The 22,917-nt window shown below is 35.1% G+C and overlaps 1 protein-coding gene across 1 annotated transcript in view; it reads left to right on the top strand.

The window, feature by feature from the left end:
• LOC140750688 (uncharacterized) overlaps window positions 1-22,917 on the top strand; it is a 74,275-nt gene that overhangs the window by 45,458 nt on the left and 5,900 nt on the right. The window contains exon 2 of the mRNA XM_073084379.1: window positions 18,166-18,224. Coding sequence (XP_072940480.1) covers window positions 18,166-18,224 — 59 coding nt within the window. The remainder of the gene's footprint in view (window positions 1-18,165; window positions 18,225-22,917) is intronic.

The following is a 22,917-nucleotide window of genomic DNA, read 5'->3' as shown; positions in this document are numbered from 1 at the left end:
TTTCCATGAGTTATATACTAAACACTAATTGTATTCTCAATTTCAACCTTCTATGTCTGCTGGAAGTGCCTTAAACTTTTGATGATCGGTCAGTCAGTCAGTGAGTGAGTGACAAAATTACGAAGTTTAACTACTTGTAATTCTTAAACTACTGGTTCAAATTGCATGAAATTTGAAATGTACCGTGTCTATACAATGCTTGCTTGGCTCCTGAAAATTCAGGCTTCTAGCTTCATATGCAACGAAGTTACAGGGGGTCAAAAATGGGCCGAATTGCTTCGGGAAAAGTATGGTACGGCCGTGCCGCTTCTTTTTTCTTTTGGCTCGACTTGGCGGAGGCACTGCCGTGCCTCCAGATAAATAAACTAGACTGCTAAATTAATATTCCTTTATTAGTATGATCTTTATATGTGTGCATAGACATAGATATACCTATACAAACCAAGTACACCAAATCTCCTTCTCAGAAAACATTTATTAATTTTCTTCATTTAAATCAATCATTAATATTTCACATATAGATTTCTATTTGTCTCGCAATAGAAGCCAGGACATATAGAGACCTTATGGCCACGAGATCTATCCTCATAAGTCATTTTGATCGAAATTAAATAATAAATTAAAACTTTATGAATAGGTAACGTGACAAGTCAGTCAGGAAGCTATGACCGAAGCCCGACTAATCTGCGTGACCATAGGATACACGTGACAAAATCGATTCACGGTCTCAATGCCAGCATTCTGGTTGCACTGTGGCTGTCACATGCAAGGAAACGAGGAATTGTTATTTTTATTTCATGTTTAAAAATAAACGTTACTAATTTGATTACCCGGCTGATTAGCGTGTTGGAACGGAATTATGGAGTCTGATACGTATTAAATGAGTGTTTTTATGTTATCAGAATTGTTTTGAATTAAGCTTGCCCTTAATCTTTGCTTTAAGTTTCGCAATTTCACAAAACATAATAAAATATGAGTTATCTCTGAAATATTTGTGAGCCTATTATTTTTTGGGATTTACATGTACTTGTAAGTCTCCCTGGTTGGGAACCAACCCCTGAATCCTCTCTACATTGAACTTACACAAAAGTAACATCGTCATTAATTTCAAGTGCGTCCTTTGAGTGACCGGGTCAAAAGTTACTTGAACTGTGATTCCATCGAGATCAATGGATCGCCACGGGCCAGGCACTCACTGGACCGAGAAATGTAGGCATTCACTGAGCAACAAGTCAACAACTGGCCCCTAGGACAGATTCTAGACTAGATTTCTCCAGAAACAGTTCATGTTTCAGCTAGAGTTAGTGAAATGTTAGTTTTCCTACGTTAGCTTATCGTACTGACGTTATCCTCTCAAATTTGCGTATTTTTTATAATATAAGAGTAGCAGACGAGCATGCAGTCCATCTGATGGTAACTGTCTACTGCCGCCCATGGACATCAACCTGAGATAGGATTAGATATTCCTGAGGTCGGCCACAGATGCGCCGCTACCCCTGAGGACCAAGCTGGAACGCCTCGGAAGAATATGTCTCCCTTACCACACCCTTCAAACTAAACACACAGCAGTGCCTAACACTGCTGTTATTAGGCAGAACAAATAGGAAAACGCGTGTATCATGGCATTTACGGCGAAGCGTAGTGGAATGTGGAAAATGCTACTGTACGGCTGTATATAGGGTACCTAAATGTTTTCTTTATCGAAATAGTAAGGTGAATATTATCGATGGTAATTGGATACTGTCACCCGTGTTTTTATCCAATTTACAAAAGTGAAAATCTACCTGGAAACAATCGCAGATGTTAGATAATCTTGAGGATTAAGTTGGAACGCCTTAGAAATGTAAATCTACCTCACATACAACTATCTTCAAATGAAAATACAGCAGCGCTACAGTGCTATTATATAACAAACATAGGTGTTAAATAGTATCTTCGTAAATGATGGTCAAAAAGCCTCTAAAGAAAATATGCCCCCAGTCCCTTCAAACGAGAACACAGCAGCTACATTACTGGTAAAAGGCAAACAAAATGTGTGGCCATGATACAGGCTGCAGACGAACGTGACAGTTCTATCACGAAGACAGGTGTGTCTTGATATCGCCGTCATATGTCGCGGCGAATTCGCTACGCACACGTGACGAGCTCGCTGCAAGTTGACAGATGTCACAGTAATCGCGAGATAACACGCTAACAATGTCAAGTTAACCGACGGTGACAAATAATGATATTTTGTACTCCTAAATGCAAGTTAAGCCGTTTGCTTAACCTTTTAAAGTGGTCGAAATGGTATCTACAGGCAGATTCGTTAAATACCAAGTCCTATCATTTGATTTTTCGAAATGTAGTTACTGGTTACCCTGGCGACCATTCCAGGTTCACTGGGTTTTGGTGGTGACGAGCCTAAGGCTCAACCGGGTCAAGAAGACTATGTGTTCGAAGAGAGGGGTAGTTTTGGTCACTATTGCCGGTTTCCTAGACCGGCCACCTTCGCTAGTAAGTCCTACCAACCATAAGGCCTTTAGCAGCTATTTCAACTATAATAATATACCACTCATAGATCTATTAATACCAGTGCATACTATATAAGTAGGCTTTGGTTTGCTGCATTCATGGTTTTTATAATTTTTTTCGTCTACAATACTTGTAAAATTTATTTTGACTTAAAACTTCCTAAAATGCGCAATATACTGATTATTATTACTAAGATTACTTTGGAAAATATAATTAGAAACCAGTCAGTAAGTAGTCCATGATGTCCAAATTTGAAAACTTTATAATGCAACGTTTTATAAAGTCTAATAATATGTTACCGCCTTGACCTACTTTCTTCTATTCTTGGGTAAGTACTCTATATTAAGAAACTAATATTGATCTTTTTATGTTACAGTTATATTTAGTAATAAAGGTATTTTTTATTAAGATACAGTTGGTAAAAAATTAAGCTGGGCAAAATATCAAAGTTATTGTAAAAAAAATATAACAAAATGTAACACGAGGCTGTGGATTAATAACAACATTGAAATGATTGTACGAACAATACACATTGGAGTAACTTGGTTGAATATGTTCCAGGCTGCACTCGTTATGGGAAGATTCTTGTGTCTAGCATTAAAAAATAATCACAACCTTTTTAACAGTAGGTAAAACGTGACTAGTCTGTTCTTAAATGTATACATAATTGAGATATACTTTAAACGAAATATTATAAGTACATAATTCCTATTTGTTACGTTTGCCTACCACATATTGCCGACATTGCCCAGGATTGACTGGCAGAGAATGCCATGCATTTAGTTCACCTCTGTTACCCTTAGTTTAAGGTGTTTCAAAAATTAAATACATAGCCAGACATTACGTATTTGTTCCACGTTTTTTGTTTTATTATCTTGATGTTAACGTTTTAATCGTCTCATGGACACTCATTATCTTCGCCTCGTATTTACGTCCGTACATATCGGAAGACGTATGTGGGTCGAATCGTTATAATCGAAATGAGCAATAATAACCGTGACGCAACAAGTATTGCAGAAATTAACACTGTGCACTTGCGCTGCGGATGACATGTCATGATATGCTTTTAATGTCTTGGCCATCTTTTGGTCATTAAATAAGTTAAACTTTCGTCATAATTCATAATTAATGACCTGCAGAGTCAGTGGTCATTGTGACGATCCGTTCTGAAAAGGGTTTCCTGTTCCATCACATTGATACCGCAATAAGAAATCAGCATTCTGTTCTAGTATTTATGACATTTGATGTATTATAAATGAATTATTGCTAAACGGCGAAGGAAAACATCGTGAGGAAACCTGCATACCTGAGAGATTTATAAAAAAAAAAAAATCTCAAAAGTTTGTGAAATCTACCAATTCGCACTTGGCCAGCGCGGTGGACTATGGCCTAATCCTTCTCATTCTGACCCATGCCCAGCAGTGGGACAGCTGGGTTGCTGATGATGATGTATTAGTCCTTGTTTAAGTTATAGCACGTACGAGCGACCGTTCCACACAATAATGTTATTCAACAATTGTTGATTAAAACATCAGTTTTATTGCACCTTAAAAATTCATGTTCTAACCGAAGGCGTGCAGTGTCGAAGAAGTGTCTACGCTTTAACATAAGCTAGTGAAGACATCTTCTTACATATACACATATTTAAATTAACATCTCACAAACACCTCCGCGCTATTGTTTAAGAGCGGCAAGGGCAAATAACAACGTCCCTACACAATAGGATACACGATGAGCATGTTAGCGAAAATTATTATGTCGGATCAATAGTTAATGCTTCGTCATCTTAATTTTATTGTCCCATGAAGCGATTGAAAGTAGACATTGTGGTGTAATCGCGAAAACTTTATGCCAAGTCACTTCGGACAAGATTGTACTTGGATCGTGTAGTGCATTGATGCCCAAAGTGGTCTATCGACCCCCAGTTCGACCGTGGAGGGGGTCATGGTTTATGTGAGCGAACGTAGTATGGAATGTGGGTGTAATGGGAGGGAGGTCTATGATAGTGGCTCTCATTTTTGCCAATTATGATTTAAATACTGAGGAAGGCTATCCATAGGGTTTTAGCGCGGTAATAATCCCATTTAACCCGGTTTCTCTTTTAAGCCATCGTGTTATCTTTTGAAAGTTTTCCCCGTCACCAAGAAAAAGGAAATCACCCGATGTCTCTCCGATGACAAAAAGGGGGACTACCTAAATACGAAATAAGCAGTGGTCTATGACACAAAACTTTGAGGACCTCTGCTATAGAGCAAGACCATAAGACGCAAGCATACATGGCTTGGCACTGCTTACGATCATAAAAAGCGAAAAATAAAACTTCTTAAGTCGAGCTCTCGCTAAAGTGCTCTATGTTGTGAAGATTTATTTATTTTTACTGTCACATGTTGCCTCTTCATAATGCTTTTCTTAACAATAAAAATAAACTGACGAAATTGTTTATTTTAACATACGCTTCTCGTTCTGATGAATGGTTCTCTTCTTGGAAGTCTATTCAAGTCTCCACATACGTAATTACTTAATAATTCCTATTTAAGTACCCAACATTTTTATCTGTCGGTATTGGTAATAGTTGTGGTTGACTCATCAAAATTCCATTATGTAAATAAATGAAAATAGGTGTTATTAACGTATGACTATGTAGAGTGGTCAATAATAAGTCTCGTGTTTACTTATAATAATTTGACCGCTCTTGTTCGGAGTCCAAAGTTCGAATTTAAGGCTTATTAGAATTTAATATTCAAGTGTGTTATATGTGAAAGAAAACATCGTTACAAAACCAGCCTGCTTCCTAATACACACTTAGCCAGCGAGTTGGGGTATAGCCTAAACTCTTCTTATTTTGATACGAAACCAGGGGGGGGCTACCACCGTCTTTTAAAAACCATCATAGTTCAGGAAAGTTTTATTTCCTCCTTAAAACAGTAAAATATTCCATCATACACAGTTGAACAAACTTAAACCCTTATTAATTTTTCGCTTATCCATTGTATAAAACCAACTGAAATTGTCATATTTTGCTTAAAAAATTAAATTTCCTGCAAAAAAAGTAAAAGTATGATTAAAATAATATTGTGTTAAGTGATGGTAGTAACCCCCCTGTTCCTAGACAGCAAGGGCCGGCAATAACTGGATTGGACTGATAGTAATACAGTACATATTAAGAGCAAAAACAGTCGTACGTAGTCGATATTAAATCTACGTATTACAAATTCTTAAATGTGTAGGACATTACACAATTCTCAACCTCGATTAGTTAGCCAGAAATAGTGAAGCGAGGAGCTCTTACGGTTCGTTTACATGAAGAGTAAACAGTAAACCAAGTCGGTGGAAGACAATGGGCTGTGTTTTAGCAATAACAACCGCGCTACGGTGACGTGTTTGTAAACGATGTTGGCGAGATTCACTCGGCTCTAATAAATGTAGCTTATCGAATGCAGGAAAAATGAGTAGTAAGGCTTGTACTATAAGTTTATTCACCTCTACAGACACAGACAGACAAAGTATTCTCATTTAAACAATTTGTATTGACGTATTATTAACTACCTTAACACAGCCGCGCAGACAAGAGCCGTTCCTGCCAAAATACTCGTATTTTACAATAAAATCTCGCACATCTCTTGTCTGACACGTTGAATTTCTAATTGAATTGAACGAATATATTATTTTATGTACTAGCTGCGCGAATGGCTTTATTAGTTTGGGATACCGACAGCATCCTATATACCAAGAGTCCGTGCAACCACTAAAATATGCGCCCGAGAAGCGATCTTTTCATATAATTGTTATTTATTATTGAAGTGTTAGAGGAACGATCCTTTGAATCAAACAAGCTTTCCAATCGAAACCAAATGTATACGAAAATGGGGCTTTATAAAGTATTTCCATATACCTAAGTACTCGTAAAACAACACATGTAATCGAACAGGTGGTTCTTGAGTTATGACTTAAAATACCACAAACGGACAACATAATTGTACGTATTTTATACACATTTCCCTATTCCTGTGTATATTACCTTTTAAGTCCTGCCTCATTATGATTATATCCGGACTATATTCCGCAACGTATGAAATAATTATGTTAAAATACGCGACAATTACTTTTTTGCGTGTCCAAATGCCCTAGAATTTATGCAAATCGTTAACTTTTACTGCATTCATGCTTTTCATCCTTGATCTTTCACATTAATACGAGTATGTACGTTTAAGTCGGGCTTACATAAGATAGGATTCATCGACAACACGGACATGAAATCGTGGAATTAAAAAAATCTTTTCTTTATCAAAATTATTATAAATAGTAAAATAGTAAATAGTGACTTTTGGTTATAGTCCCGTCCCAAATTGCCGACTTCAGTTGCTTCAAACTGCAAACTGCCGTTGCTTCAGCAACAGTATTCTTATTGCCTCGTTCTGAGCGCTGGTTTGAATAACAGAGTAGGAAAGGCAGACGACAAACTCACATAGATACATAGCTAATATGTGTAATCACCACCTTAGAGTTTTTGAGGGTCGCAGAACCAATATTTGTGATATACTAAAGATGTCTCTTAGATTTTGAGTTGCTTGAACCGCGAGCTGAAACCAAGATAAACTTCGAGTGCTAACTCGTTTGACTTTTAACATATGATATAAAACAATCAAACAATATTAAATTATAAGTAATTCGATAGAATTACTTATAATTACTTATAATTTTAGTCAAATTAGTAAGACGATAGTCGAAATACAGTTTGTTACCGCTTGAATAAAACATATTTTTCACAATCACTTTTGCTTTCAACAAACCCCGTGTAAACCAAGCATAGTGATTATGCGGTATCACGTGTGCACCGACAAGTCATATTGCAAATCTAAAGGGGCTTCGTGGAATATATGAAATATTTAAACGCTTGATGACGACGCTTTGCTCAAGTAATATTTTTCTTTTTTATATAATTACGAGTACTAATTTTATTTAAAAAAATAATTCAACTGAACTAACATGCGCATGCAGCATTATACCAACTTATTTCACAAATTAAAACTTTACTACAATAAATATATTATGTTGATCATACATATTTTTTTACAATTTAAAACTACTATAATAAATATATTATGTATGTGTCACATATTATGTAAGGGTAGTTTTACAATTGCCCGCATATGTCTGACTGAGATTACATCAAAGGAATGTGTCGGCACTTATCTTTTATACGGGTTATATCTATTCACATAGATGTAACTTATTCTAATAAACGTCTTATTTAGTTTACAATAACTACAGTAGTACGATAAAGCTCATGAAGTATAAGACAAGAAAGACAAAAATAAAAATAAAAAAACATAAAGAGCTTATTGAGTAACAAAACAATTTCTACCTAATAACAGCACTGTTAAGCGCTGTTGTGTTCTGGTTTGAAGGATGTGGTAAGGGAGACATACTTTTCCGATGCGTTCCAGCTTAGTCTTCAGGGGTAGTGGCGAACCTGTGGCTGACCTCAGGTAGGAGTCTAATCCTATCTGGAGTTTATTGTAGTTGTCCATGGGCGGCAGTAGCCACTTACCTTAGCCACGTCTGCTACTCGCATTTAATAAAAAAAATGAAAAGTTAAACTTTTTTTTTTTAATATTTCAAAAGTAGCAATTATAATAAAGGTTAGTGTTACTCAACAAAGGTAAGATTACCATCAAAATAGTTACTCATCCTGTATCTTGATAAAACTTTTTCATCGGCCGGATATTAATTTGCAAGCAATTCTCTTTATTTTTAATTACTTTTCGTCGTTCCCTGATTACAGCGATTACTGAAAGCTAGATTGTAGCCTGCGATAACGATTCCAGCTATTCGTTAATCGAGTTATGTTAATTTTACACTTGAGCATCGTGTAATTATTTTTAATAGCAAGGTAGAAGTTGCACATATATTGATATTTACCATTTGGTTATGAAATACGTATTGTTTGAATTAAAATTAATAGATTTTACAAAAAACTTACTTATATACTCATTGTATTTTTGTGTAAATAACGGCTACGAAAATGAGGTGTCCATCTAACTAAGACTTCTAAAAGAGTGGCAACAAATCTGTGATCTGTTTAAAGAAAACCCCTGTTCTATATATGGAGTTTGTTACAAATCCATTGTCCATGGGCAGCAGTGATCACTTACAGCTTAGGTACAGGTAAATTGCATACTCGTCTGCTAATTCCATCATAATACGATAAATTCAAACTTTGTAACAGCCGAAAAGAGAAACATAGTTAGTATTACACATCAGTATTGTATGTAGTAGTATAAAGTAACAGTAATTTACACTATCATACATTACAGAGTGTCGACACTCCATCATCTTGAACTATTACAGCTTAAAAGGTAGTAAAATTTTACCATAACATAAAATGCCCCATGTCACCATAAACTTGCCCTAATCAAACCATCGTAAAGGCGAGACCACATGGAGTGGGTGTCAACAAAGTTATCAAACATTTTTTTTTCTGTAGTAATAGTAGTAAGACTCTACATTTACCATACATAACCAAAATGACATACTTAACCAAAATGTGGTGGATCCATTTGTAATTTTTATGCTCATGTATTTTTTAATTGCTCATGTGCTCATGTATTTTTTAATTATAAAATTGGGAAATTACTTTCACTTTCTTTTGCGTAGCTGTCACAATGCTTTTCTACTTAAATAGATTTAATCGCATATTAGCCTTTTCAATTACATATTCAAACGAATAACATAACATACAGAAAATAAGAAAAGGCCCCAAATTAAATAGAGCTGTATGGATTTATTAATGACTGTTAAAATAAAACACTCGTTCAGATTTCAAACTACCACAAAATGGTATACAACGATACATTGCCAGAATTAATATTCTTTGAAAGACAGGTAAAATAATATATGAGGCGCTCCTACATGAATATTTTGTGAAAGTTTTGAATTATTGCCACATAATATCTCTCTTCGTAATTTCTCCAAATTGCATCCTCATCGGTGATATAAAAAGCCAAACGATATAATTATTGAACATTTTGGGATCAAATCATAGATTAGTAAAGATTACTCACTCCTAACAAGAAAATGTACTCAAATTTGAGAATTGAAATAGTTGCGTAAAAAAGTTTTGCCACGTCTCCGTGCTAAAATGTCCCTAAAATATTTGAAATAATTATTTATTTATTACTTAAATTACGCAGTATTAGTTAAAAAAAGAACTTACTAAAATAAGCCGTTTGTGGCTTCATTCAATTTCAAGGCGGCGAACTATCTTTACTAATCTATGGATCAAATAGACAAGCCTTTATATTCGGGATCCCGAATAGGTCAACTCAAATTAGGTCTTCGGTCGGAAATGTGACGGAGGCGCCACCTCGACCAACCTCGTAGGCGCCAGTGAAATGCCAACAGATAAAGGGATTGTTTTACAGACAACATTACCTAATGGGACTGTTTTGGTAACCGTAATACCTTTTATTGTTGTGTATTTGAAATTTAAGGAAACGCAAGATTTATTGATAACTATCAATCAATCGCAAGTATGTGATTGAAAGAATGAATTTTATTTGTACATCTTAATGATAGCCCCGATAACCAAGTGGTTTAAAACTCAGTCTTAGGGTTCGAAGTTTATTGTATTTAACTATTTGGTATTATTATTATTTTCTTGACATGTGATTATTCAATCTTATTATTGACTTGATGCTTATGTAATTATTATTATTAATCGACTAATGCCATTCAGGTATTATAATTTAATTAGTAGCAAATTTTAATTTATTTTATACATAATTTTGTTGAATTTTTGCAAACCTCATACAGGTTGAACACACTGGACTGTAATATGTACATAATATCTGTGTAATAACTGTGTTCTAGCAAATAAAGAATTTGAATTTGAACTTAAATTCGAATCGCACGCTGATGATGTAGGTAGTGATCTAATGTCATGTTAGTTATGTAATAGAAAATAATCTCTGTCCGAGAGGGGACTTGTGCCCAGCAATAGTAGTAGCTGGTGTATATCCTAAAACATATAATAAAATGGAAATTACGTTATCAAAAGATAAATATGACTAAGTTTCCTATGCGTCATAAATATACTTACTAGGAAACATTCAAGGAAAAACCACTTAAACAAATTTTAAAATTATACTCAAAGCTCAATTCCAGAAAGTCTCTTCATTTTCCTAACTGCGGGAAAACTGAAAACGATAAACACTTGAACTCCAGGAATTACGTAGGTGTTTACAGCTATTAGCCACGTCTGGAAAGTTAGTGCGATTGGTTATGCAAAGTTGAACGGAATTTCAAAGTAGTCTGGGTCCCTAGGGTCTGTACTAAGGACTAGACTTGGCCTAGACGGACAACGCAATTGTTAATTCATGTGATTGGTTATACGAGTAGGTGCAATGCGCATCAGATGTTACATGGTCGAATTACCTATTGCTATATTGCAGATGTAGTTTAATAATAACGATATTTTGTTTTGGTCTTATCCTTATATTGTGAATTACAAGTATGAAATTAAACAATAATAAACTTTTACTACTACGAAAATCCTTCGTTGGCTATTCATAATTTGTTATTTATTTTACCGTAAGTCTTTCACCAGCATTATTATCGCTTTAAAGTTATAAAGTATCTGCAAGGTACAGACCCCACTTGACTTATTAATAAATCAGTTCTCTTTTCATTTTAAACTGCCATTATTTTTTAGTACTTCGGCAAAACAGGAAAATATCTCACCTCCACTTCACCTAAAAATCTTTTTTCAGCAATCCTATCGCTCTTTTAATTATTTACAATGGATCCAATCCCTCAAAAATGTTTGGTTTCGCTCAAAATTTAAGAATACTCTAAAACGAATCAATCGCCTGAATAAACCGTAAGGTAGATTTTGTATCTACTTATTTATGTATCTAAAGAGATTACCAACAGAAATGTCTACTCACTTCTACATTACAATTGAAGTTGATTGGATCATTCAAATGTCGGGTCGGCAGGACCAAAATCACCGTCGTTGTAATTCCCTTCACGTCATTTGTTGACGTTCATAAGAGCAAGTACCTAACTAGCCAGGTAGAAAATCTTGTCTGTTTTTATTTAATCGCATTTTAAAAGTGGTGGAAACATTATTTGTGGTTCGAGTGCGGAGGCACCAACGATACACTAATTTCTACTTATAAAATCAGTGTTAAATGCTACTGTGCTCTAATTTAAAGGTTTTGGTAAGGAAATGGTAAGGAAGAAATACTTTTTAAGGTGGTATAACGCTTTGTGGTTCGACACTGGAGGCAACACCGTCACACATTTTTCTGCCAAATAACAGCAGTGTTCAGCGCGCTGCTGTTATTATTCGAGACGTTCCAATTTAGTCCACAAGGGTGACAAGGCATCTGTGGCCGATCTCAAATATAAACCTCTACTTATCTGGGGTTGATAACAGATGTATATTGGCGGTAATGAGCACTTTATGTGTATTGCAAGCTCGTTCGCTACTCCAATCGTATAAAAGTAAGTCTATGTACATCCTGCTAGGAGTCTATCTGGAGCTGTGAGGTGACAAAGCCGTCACAAAGGTGTGTAGTATCGTACCGTCACAAAGAACAAAGAATGAATGAAAGTGGGACGACGCGACAGTGCTTTTAAGCTGTGATTAGCGCTCATACTTTTGCCACGAACATCTCAGGAATGGTTACTGTATGGTAGCAACTTATAACTTAAACACAGTACACCTTTTCATCTATAAGGACAATAATATCAGCGCAATGCTGCTCCACTGTTGCGCTCATGTACCCCGTCAGAGTAAGAAGATGTTTCCAATAGTTGGTGCTGACCAAGTGAGAATTGGTGTATTTCACACACTCTTGATAACTTTTGACAGAACTCTTAGGAAAGTTTAAGATGTTTTCGTCACTCTTAGATCAAGTTATAATTGATTTTATCATACAGACATGGCGGAAAAATCAAAAGGGCTTGTCTGAGATCGAATTTAAGACCCCTGCATTAGAGGTATACTTTCAAATCCCTAGGATTTGTTATGCTGAACCGTGACACAACTATAGTGCGTAAAATATAATTTCAATCCATTAAAAGTATGTAAAATTTATACGAGTATCTATTAAACGCTAACCGTTACATCACTATAAAAGAACCACAATCTTCTAATTCGAAACCAGAATTAAAAAAAAACTTAAACTTGTCGGACAAGTTACACTTGGGTACGCTCCGGCCGAGATGGAAATTAATGCACCTACGTGCAGCCCTTTCATACAATCTTTTCACACAATTGTATAGTGTGCCGGAGTTAAACACCTTATCATGGCGATAGCCCAACTAATTTGTTTTTTACGACTATATATCTTTTTACTGTGGAATAAAGGTCGTTTTAGTTGCGCGTGAGGTTTTGTTCGTAGGAATTAGGGATGGAGTTTTGAGATGATTCTAAGAATCGATTTTTTGAATTTAATATCGATTTTTTATCATTATTATGTTGTTAATAATTCTTAGATACCAGAAAATGAATATTCAAAGTTGTTTTTGTTACATTAGTAAAATGTCAAAATATAAAATATTTCTTACCTTCTTAGTATTAAAATATTATTTTATCATTGTGACCATGATATAATTCATCTGTGTATTCAGTATTCACACAGCTAAAAAATAAATAAAAAGGATATTCTTGAAAATTCGATATACAAGTTTAAATTTCAGGAAGAGAAAGCCTCCGATATTATGGGCTGTTTCTTCACCCTTTGATGCGAATCGATTTACAAATCGATCTTTTTCGGGAAGAACCTCATCCCTAGCCATAATATGAGGTCATTCGCTCTCCTATCCCGCATCACGGGCCTAGCGTTTTCACCTCAGGTACGAAGTTATTATTCATGAGAATAATAATGAGAGTAAAAAATTGCACGCTTTTCAAATGTGAACAGCGGACACACGTATTACTTTTAGTTATAAAACATGGGACAGATAATCTTGTGGAGTTAATTTCGACCACGAACATAAATGATTATTATTAAAAGTATGTTTTCCTTATAAAAGCAGATATCAAAGTTGCTATGTTATGGTTTTCAAAGAGTGCGATAAGAAATACATGAGACATTTCGAATTAGTCATCACGAGTGCCATCACACTAGGCTAACCTAAGGATACGTATTAGGTACTTAACAGATCTTTATTACACATTATTAAAATTACTTAAATTGTGCTTAAAAAATAATCTTATATATAAAATTCTCGTATCACAATGTTAGTTACCGTACTCCTCCGAAACGGCTTTACCAATTTTTACCAAATGTTATATGCATATTCAGTAGGTCTGAGAATCGGCTACTATCTATATCATATCCCTAAGTAATAAAGGTTGTTCACCCTTAACATTTTTTTATTTATATGGCAACACGACGTTTGCCGGGTCAGCTAGTTATCTTATAAATGAATAATTATAGGAAAAGTAACTAATCTACTTTAAAATAAAAAGAAGCCTACAAAGTTCTTATAAACATGACACATCATACCGTCGCGCTTAATAATGCTCATTACGCTTATGTATTACACGCCGTACTAACTTGAGTAAGATTAACTTACTTCACGTTATCTCGGTGCAGACAACTTCAGTACATATTTACGTATATTATACGTGACTTTTACCTTGTGATCACGAAATAAACAATACGTATATTTGTTTTTCATTTTGTCATTAATTATCTCATTATGCATTTTTTATTTTAGGTGTTCTAAGTAGGTTTCGGATTAAAATCGATGTTATGCAGTGAGGTAAACATAGGTATTTCAATTTAGTCGTCCACAATATCAATTCTCATGTAAGGTGATAGAAATTCTTTGAGACGACTCCTGTGACATTACCTCAACACCTATTTTACCTTTAATAGGAGGGTTGGCGCCGCTCTCTAATTCAAAGACACTTAAATAAGACGTTAAACATATTTTTTAGTTAGTTTAGTTAGTTTTAGTAGTTTTGGAAGACTCCATGTAAGATGCCAATTAGAAAGAAGTGGCCACTTACCGGTAAACTGCGTATTCGGTTACGATTTTAATTTAAAAAATATATTTGAATAAAATATACCTATGTACAATTATATTATGGATTTCAGGATGATATGAACCGTTCTGGTTTACTGACACAGATTGAAACAAAATGATAAAACTACCCGACTGCGCCACTCACAATAATTTGCTTAGAAGCTACAACGTAGAATTCTCGAAATGAAGGGTTGAGAGGGTTGACAAAGCTTGTTTGCTGATAATCAAAAGGGTGTGCTGGTTTTAAAAAAATACGTTTCTCTTCGGATTAATGACATTGCTCGTAACATAAACATGATAATTATGAGATAAGTCACGTATTTCGCGGAATTGTATGAGAAAGTAAATTTAAGTAAATATTACTATCTGATTATTATCTGCTTGTGTCAACTCGAACACCCTAGGAAGTCTTACAAAAGAAATGTTCTTTACGTAAGATAACCGTAGGCAGAGTAAATAAATAGACATAAATACACTCCTAGCGAAAAAAACACGTTCTGTTACCTCGTTAGAATAGATCAAATGTAAAAACTAAGTTCATGATGTAATTTTCAAAATAAACTTGTGCCCAGTAGTGGGAAAATAATGAATTTATACATTTAGAGTCCATCGGAGTTAAGAAAGTTCAAGGAATTGTATATTGTAAATGAGCCTAAAGAATATAAAAACACTGTTATTCAAAATTGCAACGCTTTATTAGTTAAATTAATCCATTGGCTTAGAAGTTTTACGGACACACAGACATTCTGAAGTAGAATTTTTCAGAAGCAGAAAAAATCAATACTTTTAGGAGTCGGTTTCATTACTTCGTCTAAAGAGATAAGTAGATAACGGACTACTGTCTAGCGACATTGAATATCAAAATAACCCGGAGGCCATAAAACATTGAACCATAGTTTGCTACGCTCTTTACAAAACGCGGTAAAAAATCTACTCTCCATTTCGGCGGACGCACTTGTTTTTTTGTGATTGCACGAGACAGCTGGTTTTCTGGCAAATATGGATTTTTGTTGGCGAGTTTTATTTTGCAGTCTTCTTAAATTACTGATTCAGTTTTAAGGAATTGTTTATGTCAGAAAACGTCTTATTTATACAGGTTTTAGTTAAATTAAACCACACAATTTATTGACATTAAAATAAAACTGATTTAATTAACATAAAAACATAGATATCTCACCTGAATATTGAAGAAGAGAATTGACATCTGAGAACATCTTGAAGAATTCCAATTCCAAATTGTACCGATATTGGATAAACATTTAAATTTTCCCTGAAAAATTTGAATGCCATATTCGTCGTTAAATAGACTTAACTGAAAACAATATAATCCGAAATCGCATAAAAAGTTACGTACCTACGCATCGTTCAAAATCTGTCTACTCAGACAGTAATGTTCAGTCATGCTCCGTGGTCCTTTTCCTCCGAGGTTAAAGTGTAACAGATAACCTAATTTCAGCGAGCCAGGTCGTTGGTCTTATCTAAACAGTGCATTCACTAATACGAGAGCATTGTGTGTCCATCGCCAAACTGGCCACTCGCCACACAGGTTCCCAACAAAGGGCAGGATGTTCGCATCGCCACTGCATCTATGTTTCGCCGCGCGTATCCGGGCGACCTATTGTGTTTCAAACGTAACCTGCGGTGTCCTACCAACTCATTGACATTAGTTTCCATTGCTCCGTCTCTTAGTGAGTTCATTCCTTAGTGTCCCAATTAACACGTAATGTATTACAAATAATAAAACTTCACGTGACATGTAAACGAGTTGCATAATAGAAGTACGAACGGAAAGAGGTCGTCGCGTACAGTATCGGATTTTCTTCAACTACGAAAACTTTAAACCGTGAACATAACTGTTGTGAGCTTCAGAAACTATGATTGATCGCGTGACTTATAGCAATTAGAGCATAATTAATGGCTAATTATCATCAATACCGAGACCGGGCGTTGTATGCACTTGTTAAATCACTTAACGGTAAACAGTTGTATTATTCAGTGAGTGCCAATGACTTCCGTTGTCATAATTAATGAAGACATCATTTTTAGTGCCTTCATTATCTTTTTTATGGATTTGAAGTAGCAAAAAGCATGCAGTCCTCCTGATGTTAAATGGTTATTGTCGCTTATAGATAATAGCCTATCGCCTATTTGTAATAGGGTGTCTAGTAGTGTTAACTGTAAATTATGAGATCGATCACAAATGCCACTCCTTGTGTCATTCCCTATGTTGGAGACCTTATCACACCCTTCAGATAAGAGCACAGCAGGGCTTAAATACTTATTTTATAAAACTGAAATAAGTGTAGCGATGGTCTCATGAATTATTCTACCACCTTTTCAGATTCTACTGTAAGACTACGAAAAATGTAACATAAAAGTTGAAAAACTTTATAGATTTTATCATACCCTTACTGTTCTATTAAACTTTTTAACGCGGGCTCTGTTTGTACTTACTACGTTGAATTTTTAACTAACTTTAGAAGTCATTACTAAGTTAATTATGAATTTATGTACCTACGTGGCAGCTGTCACGTTCCACTGACTAATCTTCTTAACTAAACTAATCACTTTTTTGTTATTTTCAATTTAATTATTTGTTTTTATTAAGCAAGAAGTTTTACCTATTTATACCTAGGTTGGTACATTTTATTTATAGGTAATGCAAAGATTTTAAGAATTAATTCTTTAATAAGTAAAATAGAAAGATACTTCACCGCCTTGAAATTGAATGAAGCCACAAAAGGCTGATGTGTCCGTTATTTTTTTTAATTCTTGACAAATAAAAAACATTTAAAGAGAATATTTACGTATAAATAACTAATACTTAATTTACGTGATATATAAATAAGTAAGTATTTCAAAAATTTTAGTCACACTTCAGCACGGAAACGGATTATCTGAGGTAATAGAAAATCGTTCATATAGAGTTCTATATGAAATAAGTCACAGAAACATTACTTCGGTATTATATTTATATTGGAATGAATCACGAATCATGATAGGCTTGCCATGTCATTGTGTTTACACCAACGGAAATACTGATTTAAGGCTCATAGCTCCACAGTTTCTGTAGATCTAAGTTAAGCATATTCAGACGCGGTCAAAATTTGGATGGGTGAATGCTAGTGACAAAGATTTTATCTGCTCTTCCGTCTACCAGACAGCAGTTGCCTTACCTCCTCCACCAATACACATCGGAAGGGCGGTGGTAAAGTACCCTCTAGGACCAGCTAAGTTGTGTGGAGATTTCCGTGCCAAATAGAGGAATATAAAAAATTTTTAACAAAAAATACAACCGACTTCTATGTCACTACAAAGTAAAAAATAATTGAAATAAATGTTGGTTTAGTACATATTTGTGAAGTCGGCGTTCAATATATTTAGTTGGATAACGATGTAAACAGCGTGTCTAATATGAGATACCGGCGGAATTGATAACCACCTCCTTTTTGAAGTCGGTTAAAAAGGTGGTTGCCATCATGCCAAGGCATCAATAGAAATAGCAGCGCTTTACTGATATTTCCATTACCAAGAATATAGAGATTTCATTACAAGTTATAGTAAAGATATAGATATTAAAATAGATTGTTTTTGTCTTTACAGTTGTGGTGGACGTAGACGATCGGCCAGTCTGCGTGGAAATCTGTGATACTGCTGGACAGGTAAGCAAATAATCAATATGTTTTTTTTCATTTAAGGTCAGATGTAGGAGTTAAAAATTATGGTTGGTTGATTGGAAGGTGGTGAAACCCATTGTGGTTCGACCCTAGCGGCAACGCTGCTGAATTTCTGCCAAATAACAGCAGTGCTAAGCGATGCTGTGTTTTGGTTTGAAGGGCGTGGTAAGGGAGACATACTTTTCCGAGGCGCTCCAGCTTAGCCCTCAAGGGTAGCGGTGCAACTGCGGCTGACCGCAGGTAGAAATATCTAATCCTATCTGGGGTTGATCACAGATGTCCATGGCTGGCAATAGCCATAGGTTGCTCGTCTGCTAGTTCTATATTATAAAAAAAAAATGACATTCCTCAGCAGAAAAAACAGGGTAACCCCGAAACCCGTCTAAAATAAGTACCTTTCGCTAGAACGCTCAAGTTCAAAAATATTCCATTGAAAAATTAATTAACGAGCAAAACAAGCTGTAGTGTAGCCTCAGTCGGAAATATAGCCTCCGCTGTGACCTATATTCGCCACTCCGTCAATTAACTGCCACTCGGAACCCCGTTAACAATGCAGGCGACATTACCATACAAAATATGCAACTTCCTATGATAGTAACACGTATACGATAGGGATGGCGATTCTTTCCGAAAAAGATCGATTCTTAAATCTATTCGAATCGAAGTGCAAAATATCGATTCACAAAAATCGAAGCCCAAAGAATCGATTTTCCAAAATCTTTTGAGCTAAACAGGGTTAAAGCGCAATCCGTCAGTAAAAAAATGTCTATAATACCTACATTCCACCAACTTCAAAAAGATCGACTTTCGATTTTCTAGGATTCACTGAATCGATCCATTAATGGAGATCGAATAAAATAATCGATTTGTTTGGCCCAAAAGATCAAATCTTCGATTAATCGATCTCATATCACCATCCCTAGTATACGATAGAATTCCGTTGATATTATGCGGGTAGGTTTGTTATAGTACCCGTATTTCCACTTGAATATCATCAAGAGCTGCATTACAGTAATACAATGGTTTCGCAGTCCGCAACTCTTAATTGCAGTTTCAGACAATGTGCTAAAAATAGCTCTTAAATTGTACCTGAATAGAATTACGAGAAGGTATTTAATATGCTACTTAAACTATATAGGTACTTACGTAACATTTATACCGCATAATATGCGCTAAAGAAATGATATGCGCCGCATTACATTCCTATATCAGTTGGTATCTTGGAAACCGTTGTGGTAAGAATATAGGGGCACAGTATAAGAATCTATATATTTGTACTGTGACAGGGGTATTATATGATTGCTACTATGCTATTACTGTATTATATCGCAGAGAAGTGTTAAATGCAGTTATGTTCAAATTTTTAAATAGCAGGGCGAAGAAACACTAGGCTTTTCTATTAAGTGCTTAGTGGTAGGAAGGTATTTGTAATTTTGTAGCCGACAATTAGGTCATAGTCCGTAATGCTAGTCATGAGCCAAGTCCAGTTATATAAGCCTTGGAATTTTGGAAATAAATAGCCAGCTAACAAAGCTAGCGAGTGATTAAATCGGGTGTTTGCAGTGGTCAGAAAATAGTTTATTACTTTCCTGTTGTAGAATAGAATCACGTTTAATTTTTATGTAGGCACATTATTATTATATGCTACAGTCAGCAGCCTGTATATCAGCAATTAGATGAATTGCAAATTATATTTTTGTTGCAAAAGATATTAAAGTTGCCATCAAGCAAGTCTAAATTTAGTTCGATTAACTTAAAATAATCGTATAATTCGTTCACCAATATTTTATTACACACTCTCTGCGGTAACATAAGATGGGAAGCCATATAACCTTTTCCGGGAGGTCGTACTTTAAATCGAGTTAAAGTAAATAAAGTGGAAAAGTTGACATTATTTCTTACGTCTGTTCCCTGTAAATCGGGTATTTCGCGGTAGCGAAAATGATGATGTCACCTACACATGCATGTCACTCTCACTCACGTGTTTAAAATCAAATTTTTAATATCTATGTAAGAAACGAAGTATGTATTTTATATACAAATACGGAACCCTAAAAAATTAAAATAAAATAAGTCGTTGTAGCAACTACCAGAAGATTTTATTATCGCCAAAGGTTTACTATTTCTCTAGTTAAAACTGTGTAAATGAAGCTATAGGCATAAACTCCAAATTTCTTGAAATTTCAGAGGTTTATTTTTTTTTCTTAAATACTTTAAAGTGTGATAGGTAACACAAAAAACATTAATTACCTCAATTAACAACAAATACGAATAGATAATTTTGCAATATTTTTGATACCAGAACAAAAATTAACAACCTATCGTATTTGTTCCCACGATTCCTATGTATAGACAAGTATCTATATACTCGTAACTTACGCTACCTGCAAAAAAACCACGTGAAACATACAAAGGTCCTGATCACCTGCATCCTACGCTTTTTCCCCGTGAATCGAAAAATTTCGCGTTCACAACACAGCACGTGCGTGTCATTGTACAGCGACCCCTGATCAAACATTGAGTCCCTGTTCAGTGTTCATGTTCGCGGCTCCATCTTGCCGGATTCCCACAGTTTCTCTACCTGCACACATAATAGACTAAGTACAATTGTAACGTGTATCGAAGCCGTACTAAATAGCAAACAGTGCATAACGTGCAAGACGGTTTCTTGCAACCAAATAAGATATTTGTGAAACAAATGTCTTAAACTTGCGCTGCGTTCATTAATCAGCTTGATTAAAATATACTTTTATTAAATGTGAATATAATGCGCGTTAATTAATTAATCTCTTTACCTGAAAAAATAGTTTATATAGTCAAATTATCAAATTTCGATTTCGAACTAAAGTTCAATTTTAAATAAATAGAGACAACTTTAGTCATCAAGAATTGGTTATTTTTATTTATTCGTAAAGGTCGTAGATTGTTGTTAAAATTAAGAACTTATTATTTAGGCGACTGGCATCTAAATATAATATTTCAAGTACTAGATAATGATTAAAAAACAAATAGATGTCTTGACACGCTTACTAGTATTGAAGTTACTGAATTTTTAATTTACCTTTAAATTATAAGCACTAAAATTACTACATAGCATTGAAATCTGTTCAGGGAGCTTTAAGGCACTTTCGTGAATTAGCAATGAATATTCTATTACGTTCCAGCCTAATTCATCCTACGGGGAAACAACAATCTTTTCCTTCTTCAAACGATCAAACACTTTTCAAGTTATAATTAATTCGTTGAGTAAATTTGAGGTTCGTTTACTAATCCACATCCAATTATAATTATAAATTAATAATACGTGGATATTTTTATGTTAATTTTTTTTTTTTTTTATAATATAAGAGTAGCAGACGAGCATGCAGTCCACCTGATGGTAAGTGGCTACTGCCGCCCATGGACATCTGTAATCAACCCCAGATAGGATTAGATATTCCTACCTGAGGTCGGCCACAGATGCGCCGCTACCCCTGAGGACTAAGCTGGAACGCCTCGGAAAAGTCTGTCTCCCTTACCACACCCTTCAAACCGGAACACAGCAGCGCTTAACACTGCTGTTATTAGGTAGAAATAGGTGTGGCGGTGGTGCCGCCGGAGTCGAACCACAAAGGGTTCTACCACCTTTAAAATTATGATATTCCCTTCTGCATCTTTCACATCATTTTAAAAGACTTTAATTTTAATTTAAAGGTTTTAGCATAATTAAAATGAAAAAATGTTACAGAAACGCCCCTTAGAAACTTGGAAAGCACTTTATTCTTCACATAAAAATACAGATAGGTTGTAAAATCTTAATTAACCTCGTTTCAGAACAGGTTGCTCATAAGCCAACCAGATGGATTAAAATGTTATTGAAGTCGCGCAAGCTCTGAACATCAAGAACACACTAATCTTTTAATTAATTCCAACAGAAGCGAGTAAGTAGTTTTAGTATTGAGCAAGAGCTTAGAAGAAACAATTGCGACAGTTGCAATTTGGGATTATACGAGTAGATATACGCAACTGTAAGCAACCAACGCCATTGATTTAACACCTTGGAATAAAAGTGTCACATGCTTTATGAAATGAAATATGGTTTTTAGTTTTTTTTTTTTATAATATAGGAGTAGCAGACGAGCATACAGTCCACTTGATGGTAAGTGGCTACTGCCGCCCATTGACATCTGTAATCAACCCCAGATAGGATTAGGATTCCTACCTGAGGTCGGCCACAGAAGCGCCGCTACCCCTGAGGATTAAGCTGGAACGCCTCGGAAAAGTCTAACTCCCTTACCACACCCTTCAAACCGGAACACAGCAGCGCCTAACACTGCTGTTATTAGGTAGAAATAGGTGTGGATAGTCTTGAAATAATTACTAAAATAAGTTTAAGTTATGAAAACAATTTGGATTGTATACCTCATTGAAATTAACTCATTAAAACAATCACGTTGATTTAAATCGTTTAGTAAATGAACTTGTTTTTTTGAAATTTTTGAATTGTATTACATAATAATGCTAATGTTACCCAACTTATTATTAATACATACATGATTTGAAGCAATATGATTAGGCTGCACCGGTTGCACCGTTATCATATTGTTTGCTAAATATGGTAGGTATTTGTTCTTACATGTTCTTAGAGTCCTGGGACGTTTGAACATGAAGAAAGCCTCCGAGCCACAGCTATCATCAG

Source organism: Epargyreus clarus, unplaced genomic scaffold (assembly GCF_041222505.1).
Source record: "Epargyreus clarus isolate Ecla_fem2 unplaced genomic scaffold, WU_Ecla_fem_2.2 ptg000021l, whole genome shotgun sequence".
In the NCBI taxonomy this organism is placed as follows: Eukaryota; Metazoa; Arthropoda; class Insecta; order Lepidoptera; family Hesperiidae; genus Epargyreus; species Epargyreus clarus.
Note: the sequence above shows the minus strand (reverse complement) of the source record. Positions and strands in the feature narration are given on the sequence as shown.